Source organism: Gastrolobium bilobum, unplaced genomic scaffold, assembly GCF_033153095.1.
Source record: "Gastrolobium bilobum isolate Gb01-03AN ecotype WA unplaced genomic scaffold, APGP_CSIRO_Gbil_v1 utg10542, whole genome shotgun sequence".
Classification (NCBI taxonomy): domain Eukaryota; kingdom Viridiplantae; phylum Streptophyta; class Magnoliopsida; order Fabales; family Fabaceae; genus Gastrolobium; species Gastrolobium bilobum.
Genome location: NW_026895808.1, coordinates 48736 through 59994, shown reverse-complemented (window position 1 = coordinate 59994; position 11259 = coordinate 48736). Strand labels below are relative to the sequence as shown.

Here is an 11259-nt window from a genome sequence, read left to right as displayed (position 1 = left end):
AAAACACCAAATACAAATCCAGGCTTAACATGAAATGGAAAGAGATAATACAATTTAAAATTTCACGTTTTTAAACAATGAATTAACAGTGATAAAGCTACTCTTTTGTGATCAAAAGGTCACAGTTCAAATTTGGGAAACAATTTTTTTACAAATATGCAAAGATAAGGTTGTGTTACAGAATTGCCCTGATCACACCTATTCTCTCCTATCAGAATTTAATGGGGAGTGGTATTGGTTTAAACAAAGAATTAGCTAACCAAAAATAAGACACAATCAGAAATCATTTTAACCTCAAATTTGGATGCCGTCCATATAATTGATCATTATTGATCTGCAGGTGGCTTTGATGTTCATATAACTTTCGCATATTCTGTTTCTTAATCCCATTTCTAAACGAAATGGTTGCTAGACAACATTCTTCTTTGTAGAGGAAGTCCGACTTTTGCCGCTCTGTTGTTTTCCTTTTTAGGTACTTTGCTGCTTGCACCTGAACTGATATGATAAAGCAGCACTAGCAATGAATAAATAACAACTCATAAAGCAAGAATCCATTTTCAAAACAAGACGAAAATCTGCTTTTAAGATCATGTCCGTATGACTTGCCACTGAGGGGGATAGGAAGACAAGCACAACATCCCAATAAAGCCAGCCAAATAATGTGTGTGACTTCACGTTATATGACTCTTCACACGAACATATAAAGAAGAGGAGGAATAAAAAATAAAAGCTCCCTTAACTTCTAATTATCAACACACTACAAACCGATAAATAACATTAGAGCATCGAAAAACAAAAGGCCCAGGAAACTTGATTCAAAGTACAATCTTTAGCCCACTACAAGATTAAATTGAAAAATGACTATGTATGCATTGCTATTTGTAGAATGACTTTTTTCAAAAGCCAGAAGTCAACTTTTAAGTAAAAAGTAGTATTTTGACTTTTTTTAGAAGTCAGAGATGTGCTTCCTGAAAAATTAGTTTTTTATGCTTACATCGGCAATAATCTGGCAAAGGGGGATTGTTTAGAGCGGGCTCAATGGACAATGGAGATGGAATAGCCATGGGTTGGTTAGGACAACTTTTGTCCCTGCTCGACGGGTGGGTCTTGCGATCAAGCTCCCTTCTGCCTTTGCACTCGAGGGCCAATCTCCGTCTGGCCCGATGAAACTTTTGCACACCTCCGTTACTTTTTGGGAAGCCTACGCCCCATAGAAACTGTCTACCTGAGACTGCCCCTTGGCCCGTAGGTCCTGGCACAAGGTTAGAATTCTAGCTCTTCCAGAGTGGTATCTCATTGATGGCTTCCAAACACAATTTAAATTGAGAAGCACTTTTTAAAAAAAAAAAATCAGCATCTTGGGCTAAAAATAGGCCATCCAAACGACCCTGAATAGTACTAGAGAAGTGTTGGGTTTTGCTCTTTCACTAAAGCCCACTAGGGCCTAGTGTGTAAGAAGAGTCCAAGAAACCTAGAGCTCATTCAGCTTAAGGTTAAGGTTTCTTGAAACCCATATATATTCTACACCTATAATCATCAGCTTTTAAAAGGTCTTCACTCAATGGTGCAGAGGCTGAGGTAAGGTCATCTCCCTGAAAGTGAGAGAGTGCCCACACACTTCCCCTTTCCCCTTGAGATATAGTATGGAAAATCTGCCATTGTCCAGCCTCAAAAAGTTTGTCCGTGCTGCGTCGCTAAGATGAACAGTTCGTGAAGAGGAGTCAAACATGGGGAGATTCTGCACGAGATCTATACATCAAGAGGTCAATCAATAAAACGATGATGATCTGTTTGCATCCCAAACCGCAATGGTCTAAAACGCTTCCGCAGAACTAATTGCTCCTACAATTGGTATCAGAGCCGGATTGCGTGTTTGTATGTGTACCGTTGGGTTCCACCGGCCTACTATGTTCCCTGAGAGGGAGTAAGGTCACTATATGGGTATGGTGACTAACACAGGTATAGACAAAGCTAGCCAGCCACGTCCCAAGTATTAAGCCAGAAGGAATATAGGGGGATTGTGGTTAGTGTGAGATAAGAGTGGGCTAGATAAAAGGTCAGAATAACAGTACCTTAGATGATAATCTTGGTGGTGAGGGGGGCTGGGTATTTATAGGAGGTGGAGGAGTCCATCTCATGCGGGTAGATGAGGAGAGTCAACTCTTCTTGGGAGATGTTGGGTCCTCTGCCTTTGGGGCGGTCACAGCGATGACACCACCTGTTAGCATGGCGGCAGTTGCTGCCCTGATCCTGCCAGAGGATATCTTCTATTTAGAGGCCTGGAAGGATCTTCTTGCAGGTGTCTGATCCCAATGTCTTATCTTGGGAACACTCCTGTCGAGAGACAAGAGGTGGGGGAGGTTAGGGGTTTTATCCTGTAGAGCTGACGTGAGTGTCTTTAGGCTATTGGGCCTGTGACATTGGGCCTGTGTTATATGGATCTCCCAGAGCAGTATGTGAATCTAGTTTTGATTTACAATTTTCATGTAATTAGTTTTGCTTCATGAAATATGGCACCTAGGGTTCTATGTTTATTGGTATGAATTTTACATGTGTATCCTTATAATTCTTTTCATTCAATATCAATGCTTTATTTGGTTTTGGCTCTAATCTCATATAATTAGGTCTCCTTCTTGATTTTTATTTCAAATTTTGTATTTTTTCAATGTATTACAAAAATTGTAATGAAAGAAGATCAAAAAGAAGGAAGTTTGTCACTGTTTGGACATGTGCGCAACTTTTCGGTGGTCGATCTGAGAAACCCAATGTTGTTAAAACGTAAAGTCTATGTAAAAACGGTAAGGGTGAGAAAAAACGTAAAATCGCAAAACGTAAACGAAACGTAAGAGTTTATTAACGTATTAAAAATAAAATATATATCCAACATATATAAAACCAAAACCCACAAACATGTTTATTTTATAAGAATGTCAATTTTAATCTTTGTTTTAATTTATATAGAATAATTTTAATGTATTAATAATATAATACATACAATTTAAGCTGATTAATGACTAAAAATATATATATATATTTATTATTACGTGTTATATATATTTGAACTATGCAAAAAAAAAATCATATTACGTTTCGACACTACGTTCGAACCGTTTTGGCTCAAAATCCGTTTCAACTACCATTTTGACTCAATTTTGGTCATAAAAACATAGACACGGTCCGTTTTTACGTTTCGACACTACGTTTTAACAACACTGGAGAAACCAACCACAGGGCATGAAAGAGGACAAAACCGAGCAAGAAGACAACCAGTTCCGGCCGAAAGGAGGCCGAACACGCTCTAACTCTCCTCAGAAAGTGGTTGCGCGTGGGCGGCAGAGATTGGGTGCATTTAGGCGCGTGGCAGCTCCGGTCGGGCTGGTTCTGATGGCGGCTGCTTCGTCTCTTCAAGGAGGTCTTTCCCCTAGAGTTTCGTGCTGAGATGAGTTCGGGTGACGGCATAGTGGACGTGACGACTAAGGTTTCCAAGAAGGAGGTTAGGGTTTCTTGCCAAAGTTTGATATTTTGGACTTTTGGGCCCATGGTTACCATAAAAGGGCTTGAAACAGAACCTATTGACCAAAAGGAAGGAGCAAATGAGTTGAAAAATTTCTTTTTGTAATTTTATTTTTTATTTTTTATCATGCTGAATTTTAGGACCTTAATGATTTCACAAATTTAGTAAAGTATTGTGCGACCCATCGTCGACAATGCTTAGATGCTAAGGAAAATTTTAAAATTAAACAAAGGTTACTCTAAATTAAACAATTCTTGGAAATTGGAAAAATTGCTTATGTTAAATGGAGGGAGATTTAAATTAAGAAATTAATTTAACCTCCAGGTGTATTGTGGGCCTATCAATAAAATAATTATGTGATGCCCTGGCAGATAAGCATTATTAGATTTTATTGGGTCTTAATAATTTTAAATTTTAATAAAGTATTGTACGGCCTGACGTCGGCAATATTAAGTTGTTAAAGACAATTTTGAAATTAAACAATGAATTCAACAGAGCTTATAAAAATTCTCAAATAAAAATATTAAATGGGTGAAAGTTTTAAATTAACTATTTAATTTAAAACATGCGGGCTCCATTTGTGGGTCCATTAATAAAATGGTCATGTGAAGCCTCAACTGATAAGCATGACTGGATCTTATTTGATTGGACCTTAATAATTTCAAAATTTTAGTAAAGTATTGTATGGCCCTACGTCGGCAATGCTTGGATACTAAAGATTATTTTGAAATTAAACAATGGTTAACTACATTCAACTTTGGTAAAGTTATTAACACTCCCAACGAGGCTCTGATAATGGCACCGAAGGCCCAAATAACAACTTCAGTTTTTACAAGTGACTTGCCTAACGTACGCCTTGTAAAAAAAACTGAAGGATTGTTAACAATAAACAAGAGTAGTTATGAGAATTTACTTGCACTTCATTTGTTTATTGCATTATTTGTTTGTAATTGTGTGTCTTATATGTTTTTCAGAAAATATCTTAGAAATGAATTTGAGCCAAAAACCTCTAAATGGTACCAACTATGAATAAATGAAAAGCAAACTTTGATATTATTCTAAAATATGAAAGCTAAAATTTTTCCTGATAATACCAAGTCCACAGCAACCTGTAGAGGATGCGTCTAAGGAAACTAAGACGCGATACTCAGATTTGGAAAGGGCAAATATAGTTCGTTGCTATGTTCTTGTTAGTCTTTCCAAACACTTGCATAAGCAAGTGTACATGGTTAATAGTGGAGTAAAGATGCTTCAGACTCTTAATGACATGTTTATTGCGTTTAGCAACTCTGCTAGACAGAATACAATCAGCACAGGTTTTTCTAAAAGTTTTGTTAAATACAAGGGAAAATCCAAGGGTGTTAACAAGAACAAAATGGCTTGGTTTTCAGTTATCAAACTAGTTGCTCTGAAGTAGCCAAAAGGCAAGTATTTCAAGTGCGGACTGAAGGGACACTGAAAGAAAAATTGCCGAGGTGATGAAAAGACTAGAGTTAAGGCTTGATTAGTGGATGAATCAATGATTCCGGAACCACTGATTATGTTTTCTACTTTCGTAATAGTTCAAACATGGCATGCCTGTCAGCGGTGGACAAAGAAATTTTAAGCTTGAAAATAAAAACTTGTGTCTACATTAGCAGTAGGACAAGTCAGTTAAAAGACTTTGATTTTAGGTGACTATTATTTGTTCCGGATTTCAAGAGGAGTTCAATATTGTTAGTTGTTTGGTTAAAATATGGTTTGACAATGCAATTGATTCCTCAGTTACATTTCAACATGCATCTTCATCTTATTTGTTCTGGTACATTGTTTAAAGGGTTTGGTTTTTGTCATTTTAAATGACCTAAGTTATGTCATTTTAGGAGAGAGATAGACACAGAAAAATGGAAATCATGGGAGAGAGAAAGTGGGTGGTTTTTTTTAATTTAAAATTTAAATAAAAAAATTTTATGTGTCTCTCTCTCTCTTAAAAGGACAGAGTGTTATGTCATTTAAAATGACAAACATTTTTCCCTTGTTTAAATAGTCTTTATTATTTATGTCCTATACCTCATTAAATTTGTTATGTTGAATGGAAAGGATGATAAACAAGAATATTCACCAAAGAAATAAAAGTTTCAAATGAAACATATCTTTGGCTTTTATGATTGAGTTAGATTACCTCAAATAGGAAACATAATTTAATTAAAAGAGTGACTGAAAGTTCCATAATCTTTTAGCTAAAAGCTACATGTAAGTCCTATTTGGAAGGCAAAATGGCTAAGCAATCTTATAAGGTCAAAGAGTTTTGCGCAACTATTCAACTAGAATTGGTACATACTGATGTATGTGGACCAATTAGCGTTCTAGCCGGAAGCGGTTACGAGTATTTCATTATATGAATGGTTATTCTACATTTGGACAGATTAATGTAGTGTGTTATAAGTCTAAAACTTTTGGACAATTCTAAGAGGTTTAAGTCTGAGGCAGAAAAGCATCTAGGTGGTCAAATCCAAACACTTTGGTCTGACTACTAAAGTGTTGGATACCTATCTGGTAAGTTCAGGTCTTACCTGATTGAAGAAGGGATAATTTTCATAACTGTCAACTCTAGGAACACATTAGTTAAACAAAGTTGCAGTATGCAGGAATCAAACAATTTTAGACTTGGTGAAGTCCATGTTCAGTCATTCATCCTTGCCTATAGCGTTTTGGGAGATGCCTAGGATAAGACAATGTACATTCTTAACTTGATTCCATCTATGTCTGTTATAGAGATACCTAAAGAATTATAGAAAAGGTGCAAGCCAAGTTCAAACCATATTAGGATTTAGGGTGCTCTGACACACGTCCTACAACAGCGATCAAATAAGATGAAATCTTGTACATATCTTTTGGCTACTCTAAAAGAACAAGGGATGAGATCTTATTTAGTCCAAAGGACAAGATGATCTAAGTGAGCATTCACGTTATTTTCTTATAGGAGGACTAGATGAAAAATTATAAGCTTTTAAGTAAGGTTATTCTTGCTAAGACTTATCTCAGATCAAGAATTTCCAGAATCCTTAGAAGCTTCATCCTCTGTTCCTTTGATTGTTCAAAGAGGGAAAAGATATACCTCTCGGTGAACAAACACGATAACCATAATTGGAAATTCAACATGATAATATATAAATGAAACTAGTAAAAATATTAGTACTACATGTGGAAGAATAATATCAAGGAGTTGTTAAACACATAATATATGGAACCTCAAGGAATTGAAAATTCACAATTTGACCAAATCTTGAATTTACCTGTAGAAACACAAGGTCTAATGAAGTACATCCTTAGTGGGATAAAACCTTGTTAACTCTCAAGTTGTCTCTTGTTGAGTGACATTGATCCCACTAGATACGATAATGCACTAGAAAATGTTATTGATCAAGTGTGCTTAAGCTATGAACCATGAGATGAAATACTTGTATTTCAACTCCGTTCGATACCTAGTGAAGGCATCAAGAGTGGTAAAACTCAATAGGTGCATGTGGACCTAAAAAGCAAAGAGAGGATGGACAGGAAGGTGAAAACCTTCAAAGCTAGCTTAGAGGCAAATTTTGCCAGACGCCATGCTTGAGTCTATCCAAATTCTCTTAGTTGCTTCTATAAATCTCAATTATGAGATTTTATTTTGGGAGTTAGATGTTAGGATATCTACATACAACAACCAAAAGGGTTTATCGCAAATGGGCAGGAACACACTGTATGCAAGTTGTGAAAGTCTATTTGATGGACTTAAGCAAGCATCCAGGTCTTGGAACATCAGTTTTGATCAGGTTATCAAAATTTTGATTTTGAGAGAACCTTGATAAATGATGTGTATTTGTATGTAAAGGATGCAGCGGAAGGCAATAGCTTTTCTGGTACTTTATGTAGATAATATGCTCCTTATTGAAAACAATGCAGAGGTAATATCAACCATAAAGAATTGGCTAAGTTAATGTTTTGGTGTGAAAGTATCGGGGAAGCCAATTATATTCTTGGTATAAAAATCTTATGAGACCGAAAGAATAAGTTGTTGGCATCACCTTAGGCTACTTACATTGACAAAACTTTTGCCAAAAATTTTACATGGTAATTCTAAGAGGGAAATTATGTCTCTCAGATGTAGAATTCATCTTCCTAAGGAGTAACTTCTAAAGACTCCTGAGAAGGAAGAATGCGTGAGTAGGATACCTTATGTTATGGCAATAGGTAGTCTCATGCACACCATGTCGGGCATTAAACCAGACATTTTCCACGCAGTGGGAGTAGTGAGACGGTACCATTCTGGATATAGAGGAACACTAAGATTATTGTTAAGCATATACTCAAGTATCTTTGGAGAACGAGAGATTATATGCTGGAATATTCTAGTGGGAGTCTTGAAAAGCTGAGTTTTCACAAATTCAGTTATTTCAAGTGGATATTGACTCAAGAAAATCAACCTCGAGCTATGAGTTTTACTCAACTAGGATAGGAAAAGAGGTGGATCTTGTAGACCCAGTTACTAAGAGTTTTCCTGAACTTGTGTTCAAGAGGCATGTTACTTCTAAGAAAAGCAAAAGTCAAAAGCCAAATATTTTTTTTCTAAAACTAAATATTTTTATAAAAATATAAATAGCTTTAACTTTTATAAAAAGCACTTCTAAAATAAGGAAGAGATAAAAGTTACTTTTTTTAGAAGCCCAAACAAACGGGCTCTAAATATTGTCGAAATGATTTCTCTGATACAAATTAAGACAATATTGGATTTATTTTTATCTGTGTTTAGAGAACGCATGCATAATTCTATATTCCATTTTATTTTTTGATTTTGGGTCTCAAATCATGGTAAATAAATTGTGACAATTGATTCTGCATGGTAATATGTCTTGATGGCCATAAATGTTTGCATATGTAAATGTGTGTGGGACTATTGTGAGTTTATTTTATTATTATAAGGACATGACTGTGGCAGCCATTTTATACAGTCAATTTGTATTGCAATCAATTTGTATTTCAGTGTGTGCATATATGTATACAATGTATGATATTGGTACCATAACTCGATTATATAATCATTTTTTCTAACACTGATATGAATCTTCAATGCAATGGATGAGGAGATACCAGATCCTGGAGCAACTGATGTCATTGCACAGTTCCTGATCCTTGTAATCTCTCTGGTAATAGCCTTCAAATTTTCAGAAACTACGTCTCTTCCAGGCTTTAGAACATCATCATTTCCAAAGCAAGATAATGCATTTTCACATGCCTAATCGCCAAACAATAATTAAGCACACAGAGACTAACTAAACTAACTTAGATTTCAAACTTAAGGACTTTAGCAAAAAAAAAGTTGTGACAAAAACTACAGCCAAAGCATCTCCCAACCATTTATACTCTAAACTGCCAAATATGATTGAATAGCTTCATCAATACAATTTTATACCATGGATTCAAAAGGCTACCAAATCCGTTCCCAAAAAAGCATTAGCTAGGTCGCAAATTGCAAAAATAATACATTCCACAAATAGCAAACCTGTATAACACGTACCTTTTTAGCAACAGCGTGAGAACCGTTGTGCACTGCGTCCTCCACAAAGTTCAACCATTCCACTGGTGAAACTTGTAGCCATTTACAACTAGCGGATTTGAGTTCCCTCATAAGCAAAGCCTCGTATCTCAAGGCCAAACAACTCTTTAGAAACGGAATTCGAAAACGCAAAAGAAAAAAAAGGCAAAAAGAATTAGCACGACAGCGTTTTATAGCGAAATCGGATCAGCACATCGTAGCTAAGTATATATTGTTCTTTAAGATTTTGAAATTTTTGTGAGAAATTTGAGCAAATGAAAATCCACAAGAAATGAAATCAAACAACGTTTTCCGAGTAGAACGTTGAGAAACTCAGAAGCAATAGAAGTACCTCTAGATCTCCGACGAGAGCGAAAGCGCGGACGAAGAATTCGAGAACGAGAAGCTTCTCGTGGACGGTTTTCGATGCGATCGAGTGAATAACGCGGAGAGATTCAGATCTGAGGAGTTGCGTCAAGCTGGATCGAACTTCGATAAACGATTTCACGTCCTTGGAAACCAAAAGCGATTCGAGAAATCGGAGCGTTTCGTCGCCTAAACTGCAAGAAATGAAATTGAGATGTTAGATAAATCGGAGCGTTGCTATGAAGGGAGAGAGAGAGAGAGAGAGAGGACCTTTTGGCCTGGATTAGGGAGCGAAGGAAGGATATTTGTTCTTCTGCCGAGTGTGACATTGCAGGAGGGAGAGGGAATTGGCGGTTAATGTAGAGAATTCCAACTTCAAAATTTTGAAACGGTCTTGCTTTAAATATGAAGATAAAGTGGGTTAGTATCATTACTTAAAAAAAATTCTTATTTTCTTTCCTTTTTTATTTGAGAGAGAGGGGGGGGGAGTTGTTACAGAAAGTTTTTAATATTTCTATAAAAAAAAATTAAAAAGTAAAAATCAAATTAAAAAAATATGAGAGTTACATGAAGTTAATAAGATTTGTTGTATGAACAAATAATAAAATTGATGAACAGGGAATTATTATAAAATTTAAATACGAATTAAAAGATGACGAAAGAAAGAAAACAATTAAGTGCCTCAATGATATATAATGAATTTTACCATTTGTGGCTTCCTAGTCGGCAATAATTGAAATTAAGTTGTGATTTTGCTAAATCCCACCAACAAAATTTTAGTGCATGGAAATACCCAAGTGGATATTCTGTTTTTTTTAAATGTGGAGAATTTTTTTTCACTCTACTCTTTTTTGTCATTTATATTTCCATTTATGTTCCAAAAAAAATTCCACACTTGGAAAAAGGGAGTACCCACTTGGTATTTCTGGTGCACTAAAGTTTTGTTTCAATCCCACGGATTTTCGTGTTGAAACCTGAATATAAGTTTATGAAAATGTTTACACTTTACATTATGCATCATGTACTCTAGTAACTTTTGGGACCCTAAGTTACTCGAGTACTTCACGCGAGGTGGATTTTCTTAAAAAAACACTTCATTTCGACTAAAAGGGGTAAAACCCAATACGGCCTACTTGAGTACACCAACCACCAAAGAGAACCAAATTCTTAAGTTTTACTGGAAAACTTCCTCAAATCATGTGGTGGGTTCTTTCCCCAACATCATTCTCTTCTTATTCATCCGATAGGACTTTTGATTCAGGTATGTATTTGGGTGGAAAAAAATTTATGAAACCTAGACCAAAATGAGTTCCATTTCCTTCGAATGGCTTGATTTTATTCTTTGATTTTTCGAATTTATGGCTGTCTAGTTTAGGTTTTTATGGTTGTATATGGTTTAGGGTTTATGGTTGTATAGGTTTAGAAAAACAAATTGGTCGATTTTTAGAACTAATTTTTGAGTTTTTTATTTTTATTATGTTTGTGTTTTATGTTGATCAATTTTCATGTGTTTTTGTAGGTTTAAGTGGCCCTCAAAGAGACACGCGATCAAAAGAAAGTCCAATCACAGACATGACGGGTCTTTTTCATCCAGGATGGTTCAAGAAGAGACGATGGACATGCCATACAAATATTTGCTTCATAATGATATGGTGGCGCATGCTCGTTTTGTCTCGAACTTTATGAGCAGAGGCATCTGTGAGCTAGAGTTGTCAGATTCGGCATTCTTCCTGACAAAGACTTTTGACATAGTGGCACTATTGGAGCAGGCACATCTGAGGGTGCTTGCAGAGATATCGTGCCCCTATTCTGAGGTTATGGTGAG

General features: G+C 35.9%; 1 protein-coding gene across 1 annotated transcript; it reads right to left on the bottom strand.

Annotated features, from left to right (window-relative positions):
* Positions 1-283: 283 nt before the first annotated feature.
* On the bottom strand, positions 284-11008 carry LOC133296117 (protein DOUBLE-STRAND BREAK FORMATION). Its single transcript, XM_061495067.1, has 5 exons — positions 10977-11008; positions 9421-9628; positions 9051-9194; positions 8624-8768; positions 284-495 (listed from the first exon to the last, which is right to left on the bottom strand). Exons 1-5 carry the CDS (start codon positions 11006-11008, stop codon positions 284-286), a joined length of 741 nt encoding a protein of 246 aa, XP_061351051.1.
* Between the last annotated feature and the right edge of the window lie 251 nt (positions 11009-11259).

What these genes read in the sequence shown, in the direction of transcription:
- LOC133296117 (XM_061495067.1), bottom strand. Translation starts at nt 11,008, where the DNA reads ATGTCTGTGATTGGACTTTCTTTTGATCGCGT. An exon ending in CTCACGCTGTTGCTAAAAAG is followed by an intron (nt 8,769 to 9,050) that starts GTACGTGTTATA and finishes TTTGGCGATTAG; the next exon opens with GCATGTGAAAATGCATTATC. An exon ending in ATCAGTTGCTCCAGGATCTG is followed by an intron (nt 496 to 8,623) that starts GTATCTCCTCAT and finishes TTATCATATCAG; the next exon opens with TTCAGGTGCAAGCAGCAAAG.